Raw genomic sequence first — 25,601 nt, forward strand, 5'->3', positions numbered from 1 at the left:
TGTCCGTCGCCGGAAGGCGGGCCGGAAGTCTGCCTCGGGCCCGCCCCCTAGCCGTCATTGGAAGGAGCCCTAGGAAGGGACGGGGACCCGGCCCAGTTCTGGCTCTTCATTGGGTGAAACCTAAGAGCTAGTAGAAGGGGCGGAAGCTGGCTTCCCCCTGACGCTTCATTGGCTAAAAGCGAGAACTGGGCGGTGTCTTACAGTCCGAGTCCCACTTGGGTTGCTGGGAGCGGCAAACCGTCGTCCCGCCCCTCGGGGTACCCTCATCATTTTAATCACAGAATTGAGGACCAGGCGGTCGATCACCCCGAAACCTTGGGGCCTCCCCTCGGGCCTTCGCTCCCAGAGGCCTCGAGTCTCGCTAAGCCCAGGGATGTAGAGAGACGCGAGCAGCGAGGGAACCCGGAACAATTCTTTGGCGGAACCACTGCGACAGGCCCCTAGGAACGCGTGGAGGGCCGGACCGCGACGAGCCGGACCAGACGTGCAGGGATGGCGGCTGCGGACGCGGGGCCAGGGACCGCGGTCCCCGTGGACCTGCGGCGCGAGCGACGCATGGTGTGCGTGGAGTACCCAGGCGTGGTGCGCGACGTGTCCAAGATGCTGCCGACTCTGGGCGGCGAGGAGGGCGTCTCCCGGGTGAGAAGCTGGGGTGGGAGGGGGAATCGCGCCGGGGGGGGGGCGGAGTCGCGGGACCTCGGCGGGAGGGACCGCCCAGGGAAGTGTGGTTTCCTTGGTAACGGCGCTTGAGCAGGGCGCTGGGCGGCCAGTGGGCGGGGACTTGCCTTGGAGTGGCGGGAGCGACGGGAGACCCCGAGAGGGGCGGGGTGTCTTTTCCGTCCCCTCCTCCCGGAGCCGCAGCCTCGGCGGCGCAGCCCGAGCGCAGCTCAGCTGCAGCCCCCGCGGTGTGCTGGGCTGCCCTGTTCTCATTCACAGAGAAGACCCAAGCGCTGCGGATCAAGACCGCTGGCCAACGGGACAGGGGATGAAGTGTGTGGTTAGGGTTAAAGATAGTAATGGCTAGCAACTTCTTCGGTATCAGGCTCAGTTCCAGGTGCTTTACTGACATCTGATCCAAATTAGAACCCTGCCCAGTAGCCACTGACGTCCGCATTTTACAAGGAAACCGAGGCAATTTGTTCAAGGTCTGCAGGAAAATAAGGGAGCTGGGATGAATTCTTGCCTTGTGCAAGGCTCCGGGGAAGTGCTTTTCCGTGCACCAAATATTGACATGTCTCTTCTGTAGAGAGTCCTTCTCTGCCCTAATTAAAGTGGCCTTAGTAGTTCATACCTGCCCCTTCAGTCTGTTAATTGCAGTCTGAAATTGTGTTTTAACGCGTTTATTGTCCGTCTTGGTCGCTTGGCTCTGAGACTGTAAACTGCATGAGAGCAGGACTTGGTCTCTCTTGTTTACTTCCATAGTCCTAACATCCATAACAGTGCCTTCTTCCAAAATACTTGTCAGATGCGTGATTGAATCCTCACAACAATCCAGGGAGTTAGGTACCATTATTCCCACTTTTCAGATAAAGATACCAGGTAAGAAAAGCTGGGTCAAAAAACTCCCGCGTGGTGCAGTGGGGGTTTGAACTCATGCATTTCTGCCCTCTGAAGTCTGAATTCTTACCTGCTGCTTCCTCCTCCTTAATGAATATTGAAAACCTGTCATTAAGCACAGGATGCCATAGAGGCTGTTAGTCACGTTTTGCTGTTTGATCCTGATTTATTGACTTTACTGTGGTACCGACAGAATCCTTACTGTCAGTAACCTCAGGGATATTTGTACCCAATTACAATGAGAGCCTTTGAGAAGACACTGGTCATTGGTTCATTCTGTCAGTGCTTCTTGTGCACGTCCTCTGCCAGATCCATGTCTGGGGTTATTCCCGGCCTCGTGGTCTCATAGGCCAGTGTTTGGCGAGAAGGGATTCCTGAGGGTTGGGCCTCCTGTTAACCTTCTTTCCCTCCACGTTTCCTGAGCACCTCCTAAGGGCCAGGCTGTGTCCTTAGTGTTGGGGAGCCAGCAAACTAGAGAGCAGATGGTCTGGGCTCAGTGAGCATCATTGGTGTTTTCATACGCACACAGCTGACACTACTCTTACCCTATGTGGGCGACACGTGCCGAGTGGTTACCATGACTTAGCAGACTGAGTGTGCTGCATACGTCTGCATACAGCAGTCCTGCGAGGGGGTGCTGTTAGTACCTCGTTTTAAGGAGAACGAACCAAGACTTCAAAAGGAGGAGTGATACTTAGCCATACCCGTGCTTGTTCCTAGTTGATTCCATTTCCTTCGGACTTGGAAACATTTGCACGGAAGTCTGAATGGCAGGACCCTTTGGAGCAGGTAGTTCCTGGAGTGGGAAGGTCAAGACAAGCCACTCCCCCTGCCAACCTCAGTTCCTCCATGGTAAACTCAGGGATGAGAAGACACCCCCTCACCCCCCGCCGCAGTCTTGCTGGGAGAGGTGCGTGACTGCCCACACCAAACAGGCATCTGCGAGGTGATGGCTTCACTTAACTGGTAGTTATTATCTCCAACTTTCCAGCCTCTCAGAAGGGAGAGACGATCCTCATTTTCTCTCCTACGTAAAAAACAGATACCTGGATTTGAAAAATGGGTCTTCTGAGAACTAAAAGCTCAGAACGAAACATCAGCCTCCTGGCCCTTCCCTCGTCAGCTGGGTCACCGTCAGGCTTTTGTTGAGACAGGAGCAGCTCCCTGCCAGCTGCGTAGGCGGGCACTGCTTCACTGTCTTCCTTGGCCTTTGCCACAGATCTACGCAGACCCCACCAAGAGGCTGGAGCTGTACTTCCGGCCCAAGGACCCTTACTGTCACCCGGTATGCGCCAACCGCTTCAGTACCAGCAGCCTGCTGCTGCGGATCAGGAGGAAGACGAAGCGACAGAGGGCGGTGCCGGGTCCCGGGGCCCACCCCGAGGTCACCTTCGACATAGAGATGCTTGGCATCATCTCCACCGTTTATAAATTTCAAGGTAACTGCAGCTTACTGCGTTGGCTTATTTCAGGACCTGTGCCCACACTCCTGCAGGTACTCTGTGGCTCATCCACACAGTGAAGAGGGCCATATATGCTCCGGAATCGGGTGGGGCATGAGCGGAGCGGGACAGTGCAGGCCATGGACTGTGGGCTCACTGCTGTTTCACCTTCTGCATTCTTAAGAAGAGCTCGATTCTATGAGTAATCTTTTAATTTTTAAGGCCATTATGTAGGGCCAAATAAAGCTGGTTAGCAGGCCTCCAATTTTTGACCCTCAGGGTTTTGGAAACTTCCCTAAGGCTTGACCCCCTGCCGGGCTTGCCTCTTGTCTGAAGCCCTCCCAGATCACCTCAGCCCCTTGGGACCTCATGTTCTGTGGACTCTTGGCCAATTGGGTGTGTCCCGTGGGGCCCTCGATCCAGTTTGCTACCCATAGGGAGCCCCAGTGAGGAGGCAGTAAGGGATAGGATGAGGAGGGCAAGTAAGGAACAGCAAGTCTGTTGGGTGGGTAGCTTGGCTTCCCTCAGCCTCGGGCTCTCGTCCGAACAGCGTGGGGCCCTGGTTCCTTAGGCCCTTGTGGAGGGTCCGGGTCAGGGGTGCCGTGAAGGGGCTGGTTCGCGCGCACAGGAGGCACCTGGCAGGTTACTAGCCGAGCCTTAGGCGCGTGTGGTTGCAGCCGCAGTTCTAGGAGAGAATCTGACCAGAATAAAGACTGAGAAGGAAGAGGGGGCTAGAAAGTGGCAAGAAACGAAACCAGGGCCTGGGACCCCTGCGTTGGGCGTTCTGAACGTCAGTCTTTCCGGTGGAACGTGGTAGTCACCGAAGAGGGCCGTCCTTCCCGGGGCACGGTCTTCCGTGATTCATCTTCTGTCTGTGTACTTGAGCCAGCACCCCTCGGCTCAGTGCGCGTCCCAGACAGCAGCACCGCCCCACCTGGGAGCTCGTGGGAGGTACAGCATCCCGCAGCCTGCGGCAGGGTCCCCCGTGAGGCGTGTGCACGTTACGTTTCAGGAAGCACTGACCCAGACCGTAGCCTCGCGTCCCACATAAGCCCTCAGCTCCTCCACGTGAGTCCAGGTGCGCGGAGTCAAGTGCACAGAAGTTTCCGGAAGGGTGTCCTTTCGGCTCCCGCCAGCGTTGCCTGGCAATGCCCACCGCACGGCTCCCTCGACGCCTCCCGAGAAGACGTGGGTGTGGGTGCGTAGCAGCTGCCAGTTCCTGGGAGGGGGTAAGAGGGTGTCCGCCATCTGGCCCCCTCTCTTTCCAGGAATGTCCGACTTCCAGTACTTGGCTGTGCACACGGAGGCGGGCGGCAGGTGCGTGTCTATGTATGACAAAGTGCTCATGCTAAAGCCTGAGAAGGAGAGTTTCTTCCACCAGGAGCTGCCGCTCTACATCCCCCCGCCCATCTTCTCTCGGCTGGACACCCCGGTGGACTATTTCTACCGACCGGAGACACAGCACCGGTAAGCCCCACCCCCACCCCCACTACGGCATCAGGGTTCAGAGCAAGGGCCCTGCGGTCACAGGGCCTGGGTCTGAGGCTCACCTCTGCCACTCGCGGGTCAGGCAGCCAGCACTGCCGGCTTCGCTCAAGCCTGTGGCTCCAGTGCCTCGAGACACAGAGCAGCCGGTGACTGTGCCCCAGCTGGAGGCCTCGCTCCGAACTCCCCGCACCATGGAGAGTGAATCAGGATGTCACCCTCAGCCTTGAAGTCCCATCCCCAAAAGCATGAAACACTTAGAAGGGTGAGTGCCTGGCAGAGTTTGGTAGAATAAGCAAGTGACCAGTCCATTCGTAGGGAGGTGGCTAATGGAATCACAGCCCTTCTGTGCCAGGGAGCACCACGTGGCCTCAGACAGCAGGCTCGTGGACTGACGTGGCACTTGCCCAGGGTACCTCGCTCTGTGAAGAAAGCAGGCGTAGGAGCACGTTCTATAGCATGAAAGTAAGCTGTGGTATGATCATAGAAATCTAGAAAGATCTGGAAGATTGGGCCCAGAGCAGTTATCTCTAGAAGGTGAGAAAATGTTCTTTCCTCACTAACTCTTGCCATCAACAAGCACTGACTGCCTGTTGTGGCCCGGGGCGCTCCTCGGAGCCTGCGTCAGCGTCAGCCGAGAACAGCACAGCACATAGAAGGTCCTGTGCTGGGCGGGGCCGGGAGCTGGATGGAACACAAGCAGATGATGAGTGAGCAATGGGCCCGTGGCCTGGTGCACGTCTCAGAGGAGATCAAAGGGGTGTGGGTCATAAGGGGCAGTGAGTGGGCTGAGGGCTGGGGGCCCCCAGAGGGGCTGACATTTGAAACAGACCTGGGCGATGACACAGCTGGGTAGGTGAAGATCCGGGGAGAACGTTCTAGAACAGAGGATTGGCACATGCAGAGTGGTCGCAGAGTGAGCCTGGGCGCGTGGTAGGGGTGAGAGTCTCATGGGCCATGGTAAGGGGCCTAGATTTGGTCCGAAGGAGAAGGTATGTTCTCTTCCTTTAACAAAATACGGAGAGTTCCAGACATAGCCCAAAGTAGTGAGAATTGTCTAGTGGAGGCCGGGCTGCGGCAGCAGCTTCAGCGGCTGGCACCGGTCTGCTGCTTGCCCGAGCCCGAGCCCCAGCCCGGCAGCGCGGCCTCGAGAACGCACCCTGCGTGCCTCCTGCAGGGAGGGGCTTGTTTTCTTACACGACCCTGTTGAACCTGCCGCTCTGTCACCAGAGCGAGGAGCCTTCCATGTTCCCCAGCACCTTCCGGCACCGGTCTGCTCGCAGTCTCCCCAGCCAGAAGCGGGCCACGCGGCAGCCTCTTCGCGGCCCTCGGCCTGTTGGATCCGTAGCCCCCACTCCCTCCTGACCGCAGGAGCAAGTGGTGGTTAGATGGGCAAAACGTGACAGAAACGTGGAAGCGCAAAGGGTCCGCCGCGCCCTCCCGGCCCGCGACCCTCCACATGGGATGATGGAGTTTTCCGTGTGTGTGTTCTAGTCGGCTGTCCTCGGCACAGGAGTTTTAGGGGAGAGACCATGTGCATATTTCTGAAATGCTCTGGTTATTTTTATCCCACAAGCATTTTACTCTCAGAGTCAGAGACGGACAAAATACGCAGAAGAAGAGGATAGGCCCTCTGCACTGCTGGCCCTGGCTGGCAGTGGCTGAGTCACCCTCTGTCCCCTAGGACCAGTAGGCAGCTGCTCTGAAGCTTCTGACGGGGTGATAAGGGAGGAAGGCTGGCCGCCATGTGGTTTATCGATTTTCCAGCAAATGGAAAGAACCTGCCTTTCTTCCCAGGGCCCCCATCGATCTTTCTGCCCTGCTGGCCCCTCTGTGGGTCCAGGGAGGTCCGGCTTCCTACAGGACGACGGGCAGAGGAAGGCTGGCCTGACGGGGGTCCCTCGTCCTTGAGGAAGTTAGCAGGGAGTCCTTTCCCTGTGCTGACGGGCCCCGGCGGGCAGCCGCTCCTTGCCGTGCTCTGGCGGGGGGCTGCCAGGGCTGGAGTGAGCCGCCACCCGTGCCTTCCCTCTTGGGAGTGGTCGGGGTCTCGAGGGGTAGCCTTGAAGAGCGGGTAATGTTGTACCTGTTCAGGATGGTTCCTAATGGAGCCATGTTACAAAAAAAGGCACAGACTTGCTCCCGTCTTTGTAATTGTGTTTTCCAGTGTGAAAAATCACCTTGTTCCTTGTAAGTATACAGATGGTTTGTACTCGTGTAGAAAATGAAGGTAAGATGGAAACAAATTTAAAAGGTAGCAATCACCTGAATGAAAACCTATGATGTCCAGGCCCACTTTAAAATGCATTTCAGAAGAATCTCGGGGTTTGGGGTGAGGTACAGATGCGATGGCAGTCACTGTTGGAGCTCGTGATGGATTGTGGGGCTTCTGGAGGCTGTTCTCCCTGCTTTCGCCTAGGCTTGACATTCGTGACCTCCCCCCTCAGCGACAGCCGGGCCTGGTGCCCAACGAGAGACCTGAGCAGACGTGGCGTTAGAATGCTCACTCGCTTCCAGCCTCTGTGCTGTATGATGGTAGTTCGGTAACGTCCGTCTTCCCTGCACCTGCCTGTTGCAGAGATGCTTCTGGGCCGAACGTGCTCTTTCGGAGGGAGGCAGACAGGCGTCACCGGGCCCCTGGCCAGCCTCCCCGGGTGGGAGTCCCGGCTCTGTCCACACGAGCTCTGACTCCAGGCGGCTTTCTGGCTGCTGTCGGTTACCTCGCAGGAAACTGGTTCCTTCCTCGTGCAATTGTTTTGGGGTTAAATAAGCGAATCATAAAAGCGTGGCTGTTGCCTGACAGCTGATCAGCCGTGTCCTGAGTGGCCGCGCCTTTCCCTGACCTCCCTGCTCTGCCTGACGGGCAGGCGGCTGGCGTCACAGCCCGGGGGGCTCCCTGCCTGGTCCGGTCAGGCCCGTGCCTGGGGTCTCCTCGGCACCCGGGCCCACGCCAGCTCTCTCTGCCCCAGGGAAGGCTACAACAACCCCCCCGTCTCAGGCGAGAACCTGATCGGCCTGAGCAGGGCCCGGCGCCCCCACAATGCCATCTTCGTCAACTTTGAGGAGGACGAGGTGCCCGTGCGGCCCCTGGAGGCTGCAGTGCAGACGTGGAGGAGGATCTCCACCAACCCGGTGGACCGGAAGGTGGAGGAGGAGCTGAGGAAGGTGAGCTCGGGGCGGCCTCTGCATGGACCACCCCCCGGGAACCCGGCCGGGCCCCCCTCCGTCCCTCATCATTTTGCCTTCGGCTGTGCTGACTTTTTAAAACCGGTTCGTCGGCACGTGGGAGCTTTTCACCTCCAGATGTCACACATCAAAGCCATGCCGGCACAAGCCGGTTCCTTGGGGGCGCTAAGCAATCGGTACATCGTCTGCTTGTGACTTCACAGTGGAGCCTGGGTTTGGGAAGCTTTTGCTCATGCATCGTTGGAGCAAGAAACCACATGGAGCACCTCCTGTGCTTCATCCCCAGCATGCTGGAGGGGACCGAGTGGCCTTCTGCCCGTCCCCTGGCTGGCAGGTCCTGGGAGAGCCGTGGGGCCTCTCACTCCTGCCTCTACAGGCACAGATGGCAGGTTCTCAGTGAGACCACGTTGCTGCTGGCCGAGGCTCACCTCTTCCCTTGCTGAAGCAGACTGTTCCCTTGGGGTTTTTTTCTTAAAGAGACTGTGTGGACACCTTTCTAGCGGTCACTGGTCGCTGGAGGCGGTACCTGGGGGACCACTGTCCGAGGCCCTTCCGTGTTCTCTGGACACAGTCCAATCCGCATCCTGGCATAGGGCGCTTCCAGCCCTGGCCCTGCCATGCACCAGCCACACTGGCCTCCTGCGGTCCTCTCTTGGGCCCGGCCGTCCGCTTCGGCCTTTACGATAGCCCAGCTCAGGCTCCGCCCTCTAGGCTGGAGCTGCTTGGGGTCCCAGAACACTGGCGTGTCCCCCTCTTGGCCCTGCCCTGGCTTCTTTGTTCATCTGCCTCCCCCACTGCCCTGTGAGCTGCATGAGGACAGAGACCGTGTCTTTCGTGGTCATTTCCGGACACGGAAGTCCGGAGGTCCTGCAGCCACACCTGACCTGTGCTGGGTGTGCGGGGCTCCACCTGTGAAGGCAGGGACAGTGAGTGGGTGCGGCCAGGCCCAAAGGCTGCCGTGTGCTTGTCAGCAGCCGCTCTCTGCCAGCTCCTCCCCCAAAGGGTCTGCTGGGGGCTGGGCCAGTCCGGAGAGGCAGAGCCGGTGGGGGGGAGGGGCGGGAGGCTGCTGGTGTTCATCCCGGTCTCTGCCTTGACCCCCCCCCCCCAGCTGTTTGAAATCCGTCCCATCTGGTCACGTAACGCTGTCAAGGCCAACATCAGCGTCCACCCTGACAAGCTCAAGGTTCTGCTGCCCTTCGTGGCCTATTACATGGTGAGTGTCTGCCCAGCCTGGCACCTTGGGTCCCGCCAGGATTGCCCTGATCTCCGCTGTGACCTCCCAGAGCCACGGCAAAGCTGGCGGCTCTGTCCTGGTGCCCCCGGGAGGCCTGTTACAGCCCCAGGCAGGTCCCCTACAGCCTCCTCAGCAATGCTGGCCGTCCCTCGGCGATCTTAGGATTAGAGAGTAATCGCATAACTTCCGAATAAAGGGATTGTATGCTTTTAAACGATCTCACATCGAGAACCTTCTAAGGACCAGGGGCTGGGTTAAATGCTGTGTACCTGTTACATCCTTTGTTCTTCCCTGGGGGGTGGCAACAGGATTCCCTTCTTCCTCTGAGGCAGAGCCAAGGCTCAGACAGGTGCCTCGATGTGCCAGGGTCCTGTAGCCAGCACGTGACGCAGCCACTGGGACCCCAGCCTGTTGGGCTGCAGAGACCAGGCTCCCTAACCACAGGGCCCCCAGCCTTGGCTCATTCTACCCGGGCAGAGTGGGGTGGGGGTGGGGCAGACCCACCTTGGACTCGGTCCAGGAGGGCACGGAGATGAGGTGTCATTACTGAGGTTGCCAAAGGTGCCGGAGGAAGGTGTCCTACCTGCCGAGGGTCCCCACATGGAGCACTGGGAGGCAAGCCTGAGATGTGACCATAACGGCGATGACAGATGGGGCACGAAGAAGGCTCATCCCTCCTGTGCTTGGACCCCAGACTTCAGAGAGCGGCTGTCTGTCTTTTAGCATAGGCTTTCTAGACATAAGGGCTTCAGGAGTACTGTTTGGGGACAGTATATCCTGTCCATTAGGATGGCAGTAACATTTATTGGGCACTTACTATGTGCCAGGCACCGTGGTGAAGGCTCCCGGGTCATCATCTCATTTAATCCTCACAGAAACAATGGAAAAGGGGGCTCCTGTCCTCTCGAACAGGAAGACCAAGTGGCCTGCCCAAGGTGACAGAGCTGTACCCGGCAGAGCCGGGGTGGGGGTCCAGAGCTGTGTCCCCAACTCATGTCCCCCCAGGCCTACATCTCTGAGGGAGCCAGGGACCAGCCTTGGCCCCACCCCACACTCCCGCCTTTTGTCCCCAGATAACAGGCCCCTGGAGAAGCCTGTGGATCCGATACGGGTATGATCCCCGAAAAAACCCAGATGCCAAAATTTATCAAGTCCTTGACTTCCGAATCCGTTGTGGAATGAAATACGGTAAAAATTACTAACACCTTGGTTTTCTTTCTCTCTCTCAATGTCTTTTTCTACAGCATTCTCTTCTGTAATGGGAATGTATCCCTATGGCGAAGATAAAAAAGTCTTTTCCTCCTGGGTGAGATCTCTGCAGAATAGCAGAGAGATGGGGATCCCAGCCTGGGTCCCAGCTCCACCATTGGCCTTCGAGCCGCTAAACTTGTTATTCATGCACTCGGTCCCTCCACCTGTTATGGTTCCTGCGGTAGGGGCCGGGCACCCAATACCGCCTGGTCCCCAGGCCTGCAGTGAGGCAGCGCACGCAGAGTGCCAGCACACGGTCCTGTGTGGTCGGTGCCGTAAGGGTGGCCGCTGGGGCCTGGGGCCTGGGGGCCTGGAGTCCCCTTCTCAGGAGCCGGCCCCAGCGAACCCTGGTGTGCGACTAGCGCAAAGCCACTTCTGATGGCCAGGAGGGCCCTGCACCCGCATGCACCCGACATGCCCTTCCTCGTCTGCAGGTTACGCCCCGAGTGATATGCCTGTCAAGGCCAAGCGCAGCACCTACAACTACAGCCTCCCCATCACTGTCAAAAAGATGCGTAAGTGCCCCGGCTCGGCCTGTGGATCAGGCTGATTTGCCCTCACGGAGACGCTGAGGGAGGTGGGCATCAGCATGCTGGGGTGGGGTGGGGTGGGGTGGGGTACGGTGGGGCTTCCCAAGGGGCCAGCGCTCCGGGAGGGGTGGGGAGAAACATCCTCCCGGATTCCAAAGTATTGTTGCTGTCCCCTTGCAGCCAGCCAGCTCGTCACCATGCACGACCTGAAGCAGGGCCTGGGCCCGTCGGGGACAGGTGGCACGCGGAAATCGACCTCTAACAAGTACAAGCTCAAGGTGGGTGCCCCTGAGCCCCAAAGGAGAGCATCCGCCTGCCTGGTTGGGGGTGCAGTGGACCGTGGAAAGGAGGCACCCCCCTCGTGCAGGCCAGACGCGCCCACACACAACTCGCACATGCTCTCATCTCCCGGGTCGAGGCCACCAGGAGGGGCTTTGACTGAGGCAGCTCTTCCCACTTGGTGCCTCTGCACAGCTCCCAGCTTCCAGGATGGCCTTGGGGAGCACAGTGAGAGCTCAGGGTGTGAGCCGCCCAGCCCCGGGGGCCTTGAGCATCTGGGCAAAGAGGCAGTGGCCGGTGTCAGCGGGGAGCGCAACACCGGCAGCTGTGCGTGGCTGCCCTTCATGAGCCCGTGGCCGCCACCTGGACCGGCCCAGTGGGGCGGGTGCCCACACGCACGCGGGGCCACGGCAGACCACCTGGCCCCGCTCTGGGGGGCTCACGGGCTTACGGGGTCCTTGGCTCACCGGACGTGGGATTCCGTGGGCCTCCCGCCCACTTGGGCTGCTGTGAGCTGCACCCCCAGCCTCGGCTCAGCTGTCTCGTAGGGGACACGTGCCAGGGGCACGTGCAGCAGAGGGGGAGAGGGCGGGCAGCGTGCAGGGCAGCAGAACGGGACCGGTTGGTAGGAGGCGGTGAGGAATGAGGGCGCCCCGCGAGGGCCCGCGAAGCTGGCACGACAGCCCGCGCCATACCGCGGCCGCCACGCAGGCGGCTCATGGTCGCGGGGGCCGGGGGACCCCTCCTGGGGAGTCGGAGCCTCTGCGCGCCTACTCCCGGCCTCTGGCCTGTCTGCGCCGCCTGAGTCCAGGGGAAGAGCCGGGCCCGCCGGGTGTGGACTGGCCGGGGCGAGCTCCGACCCACCTTCCCGCCCTGTCCTCTCCCCAGGACTCGGTCTACGTCTTCCGGGAGGGGGCCCTGCCGCCCTATCGCCAGATGTTCTACCAGTTATGTGACCTGAATGTGGAAGAGTACGTACGTGAAGGGGCCCTGAGACGCCAGGGTGAGGAGGGCGGGGCTCGGGACCAAGGTGTCCCGAAGCTGTTCCGCTCGGCCCGTCTCGGCGGGAAGCCCCGCCCAGGGCGGTGGGCACCATGGGGCTCCCGCGTCAGCCTGGCGGCTGCCAGGGACCATTTCTGGGGTCCGCCTGGGCTGTGCCTCTGAGCTGCGGTGCCGGGCTGGGCGCCGACGTGTCTTGTGGTTGAGTCTTGGGCCTCTCCCTCCTCTGCCCCCGTGGAGGTCTAGGACCCGGTGCCTGATCCTTCCCGGCGGACCGGAATCCCAGGAGCCTTTCACCCAGTTCTTACGGTGTTTAAAGAAGGGGTGGGGGGAGCTGGGATGGGAAGAGACGGGAGCACGTCAGACACGGCCTGAAATCTGGTGCGGGCCGGGGGTTCTCGCAGGAGAGCGTGCGCAGCCGCATCCCGATTTGTGCGCACCTTGGGGTTGGGGGCCACGCCGGTTAAGGACCTGGGCTGGGAGTGTCCAGCGTCCCGTGGGTGTTCGGTCCTGTGCTCGCCCCCCCGCGCGGCCGTCCGAGTGCTGTTTTTCCAGGCACGGCCCCACCGCTGCCAAACCCTTAGGGCACCTGTGGGCAGAAAGCCCACCCGAGACGCCGTGTCCTGACCCCCAGGTTACAGAGGATCATTCACCGCAACGACGGGGCCGAGAACTGCTGCACAGAGCGAGATGGCTGGTGCCTCCCCAAGACCAGTGACAACCTGAGGGACACCATGTCCCTCATGATCCGGCAGACCATCCGCTCCAAGAGGCCTGGTGAGAGCCGATCGGGGTAAAGGGATGCCCCGCTCTGGGGACAGAGCAAGTCTCCCTAGCGGACCCATCCCCCAAGAAATTGCACCCGGGTGGAATCGTCCCACCCCCCGCCAGGAGCCGGTCCCCCGGCCTGCCCACCAGGTCTCCACGGGTGGGAGTCACGGTGCTCAGCCCGGGGGCTAAGGCAGGAGACGGGCCCGGAGGACCGGGCTGGAGCAGGGCTGGTGCTGCCATCGGAGCCACCGCTTTGTGCCCTGACACCACCCTCCCTCTTCCAGCCACGCGTGGGCACGTTCGGCCTGTCTTCTTGCACTCGGAGAGCAGGGGCAGTGGGTGTGGGGGGGGGGGTGAGGAAGAGGAGTGGGCGCTCCTGGTCTGCGGGCGTGATGAGGGGCGGGGGAGAGTGAGCACGGCTTCCTCCCAGACCATCTGTGCTCCACGGAGCTGATGGGAGCAGGGGTCTCAGCCCCGTTTGGGACACGGCCTCTCGGAGAATCCTCCCGAGGCCGCGGACCTTCTCCCCAGAGAAAAGCACTCACACAAAATGTCCTGTGCATTCTCGGGGTCCCTTGGACCGGTGAAGCCACCCAGCCTCCTCCGGGGGGAAGTGGTTTTCAAAGCCGTTGGCCTCATACTCCCCTGAAGTGCTTGTAAAACTGCAGAGTGCCGGTCCCCCAGCCCCCCGCGCCCCCCCAGAGCGGCTTCCCCAGGGCTTGAGCCAAGCCGCCCATAAGTGTCAGTAGGCCTCCAGGAGCCTGATTGCTGGTCTGGAGGCTGGGGGACACCGGGGAAGCCTGTGCTGGGACACACACGGCCTTGTCTCCCGGCCCCAGCTCTCTTCTCCAGCCCGACCAAGGCTGATGGCGGGAAAGAACAGCTGACGTACGAGTCTGGGGAAGACGAGGACGAGGAGGAGGAGGAGGAGGACTTCAAGCCGTCCGACGGCAGCGAGAACGAGATGGAGACCGAGATTCTGGACTACGTGTGACGTAGACCTACAGCCACGGCTGGGCCTCCTTGATCAGACGAGACTGGTAACGGTGCCAGGACAAGCCGTGGCTCCCCAGTGTTGCCCACAGCAACCAGAACGGCCCTAGGAGACCCCTCAGAGGAAAGCTGGGACCCCGGCACTGGGTGCCACTGACCCTGGTCCTGCCCATCTGCCCCAGACACCTGCTGCTCCGGGATGCTCTCTGGCCCGGGGTGCCTGGGGACACCTCCAGAGGTTGTGACCTGGCTCTGTGCAGCCGTGAGCCAGCCCGGTGTCCGATGGGCTGAGCCGATGGCCACCACCTCTCTATGGTTGAGAACAGCTGGCGGTGGGGACGATGTGGCCTGAAGACGCTGCTCGTGCCTTGGAGGTTATGGCCGATGGCGGTCCTGGCGTGAGGAAACTGTTCCGCGGTCACAGACGGGCGAAGACGGCCCTTGCATTTGGATCCCATCCGCCTGGGGCCCAGCTGGAATCGTCCCGATCAAATACATTTTCCCAAGGAGTCTCGGTGTCTCAGTGGGTTGGGGGGGTGGGGGGGTCGGAGCCACAGTGGAGTTTCCTCTGGAGGTCGGGTGAGCATGTACGCGTCAGGCCGCAGACGGTCCCGCAGCCTCGAGCCGATCCCTTACTGCTCCTCATGGGCATGTTCTTGAGAGGCTCATGGGGAAATCTACCCTGTTGCCTCTGAGCTCCCTGCTGTGTAGCCAGAGGGGGTGCGCCTTCCTGGTGGGGCCGGGGCCGCCCTCCCTGGGGAGCACTCCCACCCGTGCCGTGGGGCGGCCGGGCCACCGTGCTGCAGAGATGCGCCCAGTCGCCCCCTCCATCAGCCTGCAGACCGGGCCACCTGGTGTGACAAGTCCCTAAGTCACTTTGACTCTGAAGTCAGGTGCCTCCGGTAAGCCTCAGTCTGCTGACCAGGCTCCTGGGCAGCCCTCTCGGATGACAGATCACGAGCCCCAGTGGCTCACAGTTGGCCTAAAGTGGCCAGTCCTGGGAACCTGCCTTCTGGAGGAGAAGCTGGCCAGGCGGACTGCCCCAGAGGGCCCCACTCCCTGCTTCTGGGGACCAGGAGGGGCCCCCTCCCCCCCCTCAGAATAATTGCCTGTGGAACACGTTCTCGGGATAGCCGGACAAAAGGCACAAGTTAACAAATACGTTTCCTTGTCCTGGGGCAGCACCCGAGCCCTTTGCACCCGTGTCCTCATGCTGCCCAGCTGAAGCCACACTAGTCCCGGCCTGGCCCGCACAGCCCCTCCCCCGTGTCCTGACTCCTCCCACCTGCAAATGCCCACCTCCCCCCACCTCTCCCCACCCCTCTCCAGCCTGTCGTCCACTCTGCGTCCCCAAAGGTTTGGATCTGGTGGACAGGCAGGCTTGGTGACAGCGGCAGGCATGATGTCAGGGGGGCCGTGGCCTGTGTCAGAAGCACTGGCTCCTGGGCGGCACAGGGCCTGCTGGGGCCCGGTCTGAGGGGCTGTTGGACGGGCTCTGGCTGTCCCCTGGCTCCTGAATGGGCCCCCGTTGCTGGAGGTGGTTGTGCAGCGGAGCCTGAACACCCTCTGTGAGCGGTGACTCCGCAGGCGGCCAGACTCAGAGGCACAGTCTTCAGGCCTTGTCCATGGTGGCCTTCCCACTTAGTAACCTTCTCTGACTACCGAAGTCCTACACGGTCACAGGAAACGGTAGTGGCTACCTCTGCTCTGTTTTCTCCCCCTCCCCGGCTCTGTGATCTGTCCCTTCCCTTGTCCGTCAGTTGGTCTCTGTCTCTGTTTGGCTTTGCTCCAGGGTCTTTGCCCGGCCCATTTCTGGGGCCAGAAAGCCCAGCGTTTCCTTTTCCTTAGGGAAGCCCTCAAGGCTGGGCTGGAGCCCCACTTCCCGCTTCCCGTGGGCCACCTGAGCCTCTGGTCTTCCCGTCCCAGGACTTGTGCTGAATGTGGGGTCTCTCCCCCACCCCAAGGGCAGGATCACCTACGTTGCTCCGGGTCCCCACCCCCAGTGGGCCTTTGGTGACAAGAGTCAGCCACACCCACCTGTGTCCCAGAAGTCCCATGCCCGGTCCCTTACAAACTCCTGTTGAGCTGGGGCTGGGGGGCAGGCAGGCCGTGGAGACCAAGCATGCCCATTTCTCCGAGGGTGAAACCAAACCCTTGTGAAGAAATGAGCCAGAATGCAGGGCAGTGGGCCCCCGGCCAAGCCGAAGGCCTTGTGGCCGTCTACCCAGTACCACCTGCGTCTGCTCCCAGGTAGGCAGTGACCTGCACAGGTGCGCTGTGGGCACCAGGGCATTCGGAGCAGCCAGCCCTGGGAAAGACAGACTGTCCCTGCACCCGTGTGCGTGTGTGTGTGTGCGCGCGTGTGTGTGTCCCCTACTGTGTGACCTTGGCCCAGCCTGAGGCTGGCTGGAAACAACAGCTGTCTCAGCCCCAGGTACGCTGCATGGAGTGTGGCCAGCCTGGAGGGAGGGCCGGAGGTAGGAGGAGGGAGAGGGGCCCTCTGCGGGCAGCTGGCAACTCGGAGGCTGGCTCCAGCCCCATAAATACGCAAGGGGCCAAACCAGGGCCACGCAGAGGCGGGCACACACCATGGGGCGCCTGGAGCTGGTTGTCTTGGGCCTCGCCTGCTGCCTAGCAGCAGCGAGTGCGGCCAAGGTAAGTGAGAGGCCGGCAGAGGGGGCAGGGGCCCCTCAGTCCTCACTAAGCCAGATCTGGAAGCTGGGCACAGGGCACGGTGGAGGGAAGGCAGACGGGCAGAGTCCGCGGCAGAAAGAGCCAGCCTGAGAAAGAGACCTCAACTCTCAAGACAGCATTTCCGGGGCACTTGGTGCTTTGCTCACGCTGCCAGATAAAATCCAGGATGCCAGGTTAAATTTGAGTTTTTTTTGGTACAAAAAGGGGCTTTTATTAAAGCGTGGGGACGGGACCCCTGGGCAGGAAGAGGTGCCAAATTTGAGTCTTATATAAAACATAGAGAGTTTATTGTAGGAGTATGTCCTGTACAATATTTGAGATATACTTGTACTCAAAAAAAAAAAAAAAAAAAAACCATCTACGTGCAATTTAAACGTAACTGGGAGCCCTGAATTTTTGTTTCCTGAGTCTGGGAACCTGACCCACAGCGTCCGTCTGGCTCCTTCCTCTCCAGAGAGGTCGCTGTCCCCTTTATATAGAAGGGGAGATAGGCCCAGAGCAGGTGAGCTATTTGTTCAATGTCACACAGCCACCGGTGGCTGAGCAGAAACCTGGAACCCCATTCGGAGTATGGTTCCCAACATAACCTCCATCTCCCAAGAGGAAGTTGGGAAAGTCCGGAGATCTCCTTGAGGGGGCGGGTGGGGGGGGGGGGCGCGGGAGGGCTGCCCTCCGTAACCGCCCTGCTGCAGCCTGAGGAATGAGGCGGGGAAAGTGCTTCGGGACGAAACCCCACAGACACGCAGCCCCCGTGTCATTCTCACCCCTATCCTGCCCTTCTGTCCCCGCTGCCTCGGGACCTGGAGGTTCAGGTGCTGCCCCGAGGGGATGCTGTTGTCTTTTGGGGGGGGGCAGGGGCTTGTCTGAGGGCAGAAAGGACTGGGACTGCCCCTCAGCGCTCCAGCAGCCAGCACCACCCTCCCACCTTGCCACCACGGCGAGGGGCCCTGGCCCTCACCCCTCACCCGGGAGCCTCAGGCCAATCTCCGTTCTGAGAAGTGACTTCCCAGTCCCGAGGCACTGACCTGGCCCACCTCGGTGCCCCAGTAGCCCGAAGCCGGCCAGGACAAATGCCTGGAGGCCTGAAACAAGGCTGCTTATCCTGAGATGGAGAGACAGGGCTGGGAGCAGACCTGCACCTGCCTCTGGGTCCCTTGCCCCACCCTCGGCACCGGGCAGGAACTCCGGCCTCTGAATGCAGCTCCCGCCTCCCCAGTCCCCTGTTAGCCTAGACCTTACAAGGTGCTGGGTCCCCGCCTGGGCGTGCGGGGCTGCCCCGCCCTCGCCCACCGGGAACCTAGTGCAGGTGAGAGCCAGGAAGCGGAGACCTGCCACTGGACCAGACGGATGGGGAGGCGGCCCTAGGAGGGGATGAGAGCCCGGCTTTGAGGTCGGACAGCTGTTTCCCTCAGGATGACTTCCAGCAGGAAAGTCTCCGTGTCCTCCTGGGACAACGGGGAGATGAACACCAGCCCCCAGGAGCCCCCCTAGCGAGGATTGGATGCATTGGCCGCGCGGGGGCAGGCTCAGTGCCAGGGCTGGGGACACAGCAGTGGTTCCGATGGCCCGGGGTGCAGAGGTCTTTCCCAGCAGTGAGAACTCGGCACGGGGCCACAGACTCCAGGCCGGCTGGACACTGGGGTGGGGGGCACGAGGGGGGCCGTGCTGCTGTCTAATCTTAGAGATGGGGAAACGGAGGCTCATGGTCACAGCCAGGTGGCCGGAGCCGGGATCCAAACCCACCTCTCCTGGCCTACTCGGAAGGCTTCCCAGGGTGGGAACACGCCGGTTGAAGCAGCTTCCTCCCGGATCCAGGGGGCGGGACCCCCTCGGGGAACGAGGGCAGGCGGCAGGGGCCTCGGTCTGGGGTGTGGACGGGCCCCTCCCCGAAGCTGTCTCCCGGGAGCCTCCGGACACCCTGGGGCGGCTCAGGTGGCCCCCACCCCCACTCGGGAGGGAGAGCGGCCCGAGCCCACCTGAGCCTCGGCCTTCACCCCCAGCTGGGCGCCGTGTACACGGAAGGAGGCTTCGTGGAAGGCGTCAACAAGAAGCTCAGCCTCTTTGGCAACTATGTGGACGTCTTCAGAGGCATCCCCTTCGCCGCCGTCCCCAGGCCCCTGGAGAACCCAGAGCGACACCCCGGCTGGCAAGGTGGGAGCGGGCAGGTGCTGGCGAGGCCCCGCGCGGGGGGGTGGCTGGTGGGGGCGGCTGCCGTCCTCACGCGGGCCCCGCTGGCCGCCCACAGGAACCCTGAAGGCCAAGGACTTCAAGAAGCGTTGCCTGCAGGCCACCATCACCCAGGACAACACCTACGGGGCGGAGGACTGCCTCTACCTCAACATCTGGGTCCCCCAGGGCAAGAAGGAAGGTGGGCTTGCCCTCCCCGAACCCTGCAGGAGGCCCCCGAGAGCAGCACAGGGCGCGGAGGGGAGCCAGAGGGGGACACGCGGGGTCACCGGGCCCCGCTCTGCTCCGCCTTAGTCTCTAGGAACCTGCCCGTCATGATCTGGATCTACGGAGGCGCCTTCCTCATGGGGGCCGGCCACGGGGCCAACTTCCTCAGCAACTACCTGTACGACGGGGAGGAGATCGCCACTCGGGGCAATGTCATCGTGGTCACCTTCAACTATCGCGTCGGCCCCCTGGGCTTCCTCAGCACTGGGGACGCCAACCTGCCAGGTCTGCTACACGTCTTGGGCACGGGGAGGGGAAGGAAGCGCGCCTGACCCCGTGAGCTCTGAGCCCCGTGGGGATGCCCCTCGACGCCCCTCGTGCTCGAGCAACTCCTGACAGTCCCCCGGGAAATCCGATTTGCAGAGCCAGGGGGCTGGAAACGGGCCGTGAGATGCGGGAGCCCCTCGGCAGCTGCAGTGAAAGAAAAAAGACTGCTGGACAGAGAGACAGACAGGCAGGGTGGGACCCGGAGAGGCCCAGAGGAGCCAGGGACACGGAGGCCAGTGAAAGAGACAGAAGAGAGGACATCGAGGTGGCGACACAGAAGCTGCAGGATAGACAGACAGACACGGGGGGTTGTGGCAGGGGGAGAGAGAAGTGAGCAGGCCGGCCCTCCCCCAGCCTGAGCCCCACATCTGCCCCAGCACCTGACCCGACCAGCTCCCGGGGGGACCATTCAACATCCTGGGGCTCAGCCAGGGTCTCTGCTGCCGAGGCCGCTCTCATCCCACCCACGTGGACCGTACACCTCGTGTGGGCCAGGCCCTGGCACCCCCAGCCCCGGCCAAGGGTCCCCGATGAAGGCCCACCCCCCACCCTGCCCCTAGGTAATTATGGCCTCCGGGATCAGCACATGGCCATCGCCTGGGTGAAAAGGAACATCGCAGCCTTCGGGGGGGACCCCGACAACATCACGATCTTTGGAGAGTCAGCCGGAGGTGCCAGCGTTTCTCTGCAGGTCCGGGAGACGCCTGGAGGGGGGACCCGCCCCCCACGGTGTGAGAGGGGGCCTCTGGGGGCAGGGAGGAGGGGGCCGGAACTGATGCATGGGGCGTCCTTGGCTGAGCCCAGGCTGGGCAGGGGGGGGCGAGGCCTCAGTGACAGGGCCTCTGTGTGTTGCAGACCCTCTCTCCTTACAACAAGGGCCTCATCCGGCGAGCCATCAGCCAGAGTGGAGTGGCACTATGCCCCTGGGCCATCCAGAAGAACCCCCTCTTCTGGGCCAAAAGGGTAAAGAGGGGCCGTGGTAGGCAGGGAAGGGGCCTCCCTCCTTCCCACTCCGTCCTGACTCCGTCCTCCTCTGCCTGGAGCACTGGCCTCACCTGCCTGCCTGCCCCCCCCACCCCCAGATCGCCGAGAAGGTGGGCTGCCCGTTGGACGACACCGCCAGGATGGCCAGATGTCTGAAGGTCACCGACCCCCGCGCCCTGACGCTGGCCTATAAGATGCCCCTGGCAGGCATGGAGTGTGAGTGGGGGCTGCCGGGCGGGGGAGGGCGATGCTCCTGGAGAAGAGAGCAACTGCCAGGTCCGAGGCGTGGCCCTGTCACCAGATTGCTGGCATCCCTAGGCAGCTTGCAGCCACCCCTGCAGGCTGGGTGGCCCCGGCTGCAGGAGGAGGCGGCCACGATTTCTTCTTATTCTCCTGGGTCCTGACCCCTTTGAGAAGCTGATGAGCATTTGGGTCCCAGCCCCCACGGTGCACACGGTTTTAGGGGGATGCACAGACCCAACACCGAGCGCCTCTGTACCAGACGACTGGTTCCTTCCCCCCGCCAACTCATTCAACGCTCAGTGAACCCCCGCGGCACAGCGTCGCCGGAGTGCCGGGGGGGCCCCCCAGCCCAGGGGGCTGGCATTTGCTCTCGCGCATCCTTTGATGCTAAGAGGCCCCCTCATTTTGCACCTTTGCCGGACGTGAAATAAAACCGTAAGTGCTAAGCAAACCTGAAAGCCAAGCAAACACGTGGCCCCAAATGCAAACCAGCTGTTTCCTCCGGCACGAACTGGAGGAAAAACAGGCTAGGCTGGGCCTCCTGAAGGCCGGGGCCTCCACCTGCCCCAAGCCGGCTCTCCAGTCCCTTTGGGGCCAGTTCAGGGATCTGGGGGACCATGCGGACCTGGCACCGTTTCTGGCGGGCACACCGGAACCCAGCCCAGAGCGGGGTGCCTCTTTGTCCATCGGTCCCCTCAATTCCAGATCCTCCCCCTTCCTGATTTAGGCCCAGTGAGAAGTGAGGCTGGTGGGAGGACAGCCTTGGCCTCTAGATCAGTGGTTCTCCCTCTGGGTGTTGTGGCCCCAGGGCACGTGCGGCAGAGTCTCGGAAACAGTTTTGGTTGTCACACTGGTATCCCGTGGCTTGGGGTCAGGGATGCTGTTAAACGTCCCGAAGGGCGCTGGCCGCCCCACCTCCCTGTGACATAGAACGATCCGGCCCTAAATGCCGATGGCGCTGGACCCGAGGAAGCCTGGTGTAGATCAGAGGGGGCAGGGGTCTACACCGCAGCCTCGCTGGGATGGAGCTGACTCTGCCCCAGAGGCTGAGGGGAGGGGCCTGTGGGTACCGGAGTTGTGTGATCCTGCCTCTCCCCTCCCAGATCCCATGTTGCACTACCTGGGCTTTCTCCCCGTCGTCGACGGCGACTTCCTCCCCGATGACCCCGTCAACCTGTACGTCAACACGGCCGACATCGACTACCTAGCAGGTACCAACAACATGGACGGCCACGTCTTTGCCAGCATCGACATGCCAGCCATCAACAAGCAGAAACAGGAGGTCACCGAGTAAGCAGCGGGTGTGGGGCCCCCGGGGGGCAGTGCCCAGGGGCCGCCGAGGGAGGCATCAGCAGAGATCAGCGCCAAGCCCAGTAGTGGGGGCGGGGGGGGGGGGGAACAGTCCGTGGGGGCACAGACACCCTCCCACCGGCACCGGGTGGCGGGTCCAGTGCTGGTGTGGTCCCCGCAGCGAGGATTTCTACAAGCTGGTCAGCGGGCTCACCATCACCAAGGGGCTCAGGGGAGCCAACACCACCTTTGGCATCTACACCGAGCCCTGGGCCCTTGACGCGTCCCAGGAGACCAGGAAGAAGACCGTGGTGGACTTCGAGACGGACATCCTCTTCCTGGTGCCCACCAAGATTGCCCTGGCCCAGCACAGAGCCAATGCCAAGTGAGGACCTGGGCAGGGAGGCTCCCTGGGGAGGGCCACCTGGGATCACGCACCTTCGCCCTGAGGCCCCTCTGCTGGGTGGCTCACGGGTGTCTGTGAGGCCTGGGAAGGCCGTGCCCACACCACCTCTTTGCCCGGACCCAACAAGAACTGAGAGAGCCCCTCCTCGCCTCCCAGCCTCGGGGGGCTTTACCAAACCCTCCCGCGGTCCTCTGCCCAGCCCAGTGCTGCGTGCCCTCCCTCACCCCACAGTCCTTCCTGCTAAAAAGTTCTTTGAGTCTCTCCTGCCTCCCTCGTGCTGTGGAGAAGGAAAGAACATGGGGCGGTGAGGATCTCTGTTATGGGTTTCAGCTTTACCAACTTTCAAAGTAACTTAAGACTGTGGCCGCATTAAAAAAAAAAACAAAAAACAAAAAAAAAACCTCCGTAGAATAATAGCCAATGAAAATAAAAAATAAGTGAGGAAGGCTTCAAAAGTAAGAAGATAATATTATATCTAGAATCTAGAACCAAAGCTTTGCAGCAACTAAGCGATAAATGTAGTTCCGAGCTTCCTGGCAGTCAAGGCAAAAAAGGAAAACATCCAAGGACATACACCTTGTCCAGTTACATCAAGATACAAGTTCACCTGCAGAGGAAAAAGAAATCTTTCTTGATAGCGAATTACAGGAAGGTGCCTCAGTTTGTTTCCTGGAGGTGAATTATAAATACAACTGAAATCGTAGAACCCACGGATCCACGGGTTTGGCCCACGGATCCACGGGTTTGGCCCCCGGCTTTCCCTTCCCCAGGTGTCAGGATTCTTCATGAATCTTGGGGGGACTCCCCAGATCCTTCCCTGCTGCCCCAGCCCCCGCCCCCCCCCCCCCAGGCCTCATCTCTGGGCTGAGGCTCCGGGTGAGCCCCTTGTAACTCGGCCAGTCTCCCCTCCCTTCCTCAGGAGCGCCAAAACCTACACCTACCTGTTTTCGCACCCCTCTCGGATGCCCACCTACCCCAAGTGGGTGGGGGCTGACCACGCCGATGACATCCAGTACGTCTTTGGGAAGCCCTTTGCCACGCCCCTGGGCTACCGGTCCCAAGACAGGACCGTCTCCAAGACCATGATCGCCTACTGGACCAACTTTGCCAGAAGCGGGTAAGGAAGGCGGGGTCGGGGCTGAGCCCAGGGCCTCCTGCCCCCTTGCCCTGCAGGCCTGGGTTCCTGTGCCCTCACTTAACCTCCCCGAGCCTCGGTGCCTCTGTCGTATGTGTGGATAGAGGTACTGCTAGGCCCCGAGACCTGTGCCTCTTGGGGCTCACGCCCAGCCAGTGCCCAGGACGTAGTGACGTACACCCTGATGGTGGGGTCGGTGCAGAGGGTAGAGGACTGTCAGGCAAGCCGGGGCCCAGGTGGGCTAGGGACACAGGTCTCCAGACTCCTGTGAGCCCCCAGCCCCCCAACCCAGCCTTTCTCCTCCCTGCAGGAACCCCAACATGGGCCACTCAGCTGTGCCCACACACTGGGATCCCTACACTGTGGAAAGTGACAACTACCTGGAGATCAACAGGAAGATGGATGGCAACTCCATGAAGCAGCACCTGAGGACGAATTACCTGCGCTACTGGACCCTGACCTACCAGGCGCTGCCCACGATGACCGGAGACGGGGCCCCCCCGGCACCCCCCTCCGGGGACTCGGATGCCGCCCCCGCGCCCCCCTCAGGCGACTCGGATGCCGCCCCCGCGCCCCCCTCCGGGGACTCCGACGCCGCCCCCGCTCCACCCTCCGGGGACTCGGATGCCGCCCCCGCGCCCCCCTCAGGCGACTCGGATGCCGCCCCCGCGCCCCCCTCCGGGGACTCCGACGCCGCCCCCGCTCCACCCTCCGGGGACTCGGATGCCGCCCCCGCGCCCCCCTCAGGCGACTCGGATGCCGCCCCCGCGCCCCCCTCCGGGGACTCCGACGCCGCCCCCGCTCCACCCTCCGGGGACTCGGATGCCGCCCCCGCGCCCCCCTCGGGCGACTCTGATGCCGCCCCCGCGCCCCCCTCTGGGGACTCTGAAGGGGTTCAAATGCCTGCAATCATTGACTTCTAATGTCTTCCGCCCCAAGAAGCCGTAGGGTGAGACCCCGGCAGCCCACTCCCCTCCAGAGCTCTTCCTGAATAAAGCCTCATCCCTCTCTGTCTGGTATCTTCCTTTGCTCTCTTGGTCCCCACTGCAGGACACAGGGCTCTCAGTTATGTGGTAGCCCCAGGCTCTGGGCCCACCGCCTTTCCCCATGGTCTCCCTCAGTCCTGAAGCCCCAGGAAGTCCGGAGGGCCACCCTCGCTCGAGAGAGCAGGACACGGGTTTGAAGAAGTGAAATGTCAGAGCCAGGACCGGGCTTCAGGCGCGGGTCCCTCTGCCCTGGGCCGCTGATTCCCAGGGGGCAGGGCCGGCGGTGGCCGCAGCTGAGAGAGGAGCTGGGCTCTGAAGACAGTGCCCCCCCACCCCGGACCGGTGGAGTCCAGCCACGCCAAGCCGTCTGGGGCATGGGCAGTGACCCCTGGGTTGTAGCCAGGGTCTGGGGAACTGGCCCGGGGATAGAAACTGGCTCTGCTTCTAGCTGGATGCAAGTCGAGGGTAAGAAAGCATCACACTGGAAGGTCAGAAGGAAGAGGGTGTAAGAGGACTGGGCCCTGGGTGGCTCTGGCAGAGCTGGTTGGGGACAGGGGGGGAGGGGGGCGGGAGGCAGAGGTCAGGGCCATTCCCACATGTGGGCGTCTGGGCCCGGGCATCGTGCCAAGTGCCCAAGAGCTTAAGCAGCCTGACCTCACCATGGCCGCACGAGGTGGGCACCGAGAGGGGGACACGTGCCCCAGGTCATCAAAGACTCAAATCCAGGAACCCCAAAGCTAGTGCTTGAGACGATATTGGGGAGCCTCCCCACCCCTCACCCATTCTTTTCTCTGTGGGGAGGTGGTGAGGGCTCACAGGAGAGCGGATTCTGGAGTCCTGGATGGCTCTGCCTTGTGGGACTGGGGACAGCAGCACACGGGGACCAGCCAGCCACTCTTTCCCTCTCTAGTCACAGATTGAAGACTGAGGCCTGGGCCCCACATGGCTGAGCTGGACAGGGGGCGAACCTGTGTCCCCCGTCAAGGAGCAGGGGGCACTCGGGCCGGCCTGTGGCCACCTTGGCTACCCTGGGCTTCTGGCTTGGTGGAGGGCTCTCAGGTGTGAAGAGGGGATTCTTCGTCCAAGACTGAGGGGAGCGACCTTCGCAGCCCTGTGGCCTCTACTGGTGACTGTCCCTGCTCTTGGCCAATGGAAACTCAAGAATGCAACAACGTGTCTCTCCACCACATTAGCATACACACAACTTTCCCTACGTGGTTGTACCTGCTGGGTCTGCTCTCAGGAGCCTCCTGACACAGTAGGAGAAACCCGTTGGACCCCAGTGCCTTTGACCGGCCCTGGACTGGCCCTGGGATGTGGCACTTCTCGCCCTTGTTTGTGGGGGGCAGGGGGAGGGGAAGCATAGTCGAGCCTGCCTGTCATTCGGGAAATCGCATCCCTGAATGGCCAGGCTGTGT

At 61.7% G+C, this 25,601-nt stretch overlaps 2 protein-coding genes across 3 annotated transcripts; both read left to right on the top strand.

Annotated features, from left to right (window-relative positions):
• Positions 1-203: 203 nt before the first annotated feature.
• GTF3C5 (general transcription factor IIIC subunit 5) lies at positions 204-14,233 on the top strand. 2 transcript variants are annotated; one of them, XR_015243161.1, is made up of 11 exons: positions 204-639; positions 2,777-2,996; positions 4,268-4,466; positions 7,451-7,646; positions 8,776-8,880; positions 9,975-10,089; positions 10,587-10,667; positions 10,863-10,960; positions 11,850-11,936; positions 12,595-12,737; positions 13,571-13,709. XR_015243161.1 is itself a non-coding variant. In XM_086684400.1 (11 exons), exons 1-11 carry the CDS (start codon positions 493-495, stop codon positions 13,723-13,725), a joined length of 1,542 nt encoding a protein of 513 aa, XP_086540526.1. In that variant the 5' UTR covers positions 205-492; the 3' UTR covers positions 13,726-14,233. The 2 variants fall into 2 exon arrangements, 1 of the variants encoding a protein (XP_086540526.1); XM_086684400.1 differs by having other exon boundaries at positions 205-639; positions 11,850-11,932; positions 13,571-14,233.
• A 1,989-nt stretch (positions 14,234-16,222) lies between these two features.
• CEL (carboxyl ester lipase) lies at positions 16,223-24,207 on the top strand. Its single transcript, XM_086684399.1, has 11 exons — positions 16,223-16,379; positions 18,419-18,569; positions 18,664-18,786; positions 18,900-19,097; positions 19,700-19,830; positions 19,995-20,102; positions 20,222-20,339; positions 21,470-21,656; positions 21,838-22,041; positions 22,982-23,179; positions 23,508-24,207. Exons 1-11 carry the CDS (start codon positions 16,314-16,316, stop codon positions 24,118-24,120), a joined length of 2,097 nt encoding a protein of 698 aa, XP_086540525.1. The 5' UTR covers positions 16,223-16,313; the 3' UTR covers positions 24,121-24,207.
• Positions 24,208-25,601: the final 1,394 nt, after the last annotated feature.

The sequence above is a fragment of the Puma concolor genome, chromosome D4, assembly GCF_028749965.1.
Source record: "Puma concolor isolate L17-30 chromosome D4, mPumCon1.1.hap2, whole genome shotgun sequence".
Lineage (NCBI taxonomy): Eukaryota > Metazoa > Chordata > Mammalia > Carnivora > Felidae > Puma > Puma concolor.

Excerpts from the sequence above, each read along its gene's own strand:
- GTF3C5 (XM_086684400.1), top strand. The coding sequence starts at position 493 with ATGGCGGCTGCGGACGCGGGGCCAGGGACCGCGGTCCCCGTGGACCTG. Across the intron at positions 8,881-9,974 it reads CCTTCGTGGCCTATTACATG|ATAACAGGCCCCTGGAGAAG; the intron begins GTGAGTGTCTGC and ends TTTTGTCCCCAG. Across the intron at positions 11,933-12,594 it reads TGTGACCTGAATGTGGAAGA|GTTACAGAGGATCATTCACC; the intron begins GTACGTACGTGA and ends CCTGACCCCCAG.
- CEL (XM_086684399.1), top strand. The coding sequence starts at position 16,314 with ATGGGGCGCCTGGAGCTGGTTGTCTTGGGCCTCGCCTGCTGCCTAGCA. Across the intron at positions 18,570-18,663 it reads GCGACACCCCGGCTGGCAAG|GAACCCTGAAGGCCAAGGAC; the intron begins GTGGGAGCGGGC and ends GGCCGCCCACAG. Across the intron at positions 21,657-21,837 it reads CAGAAACAGGAGGTCACCGA|CGAGGATTTCTACAAGCTGG; the intron begins GTAAGCAGCGGG and ends TGGTCCCCGCAG.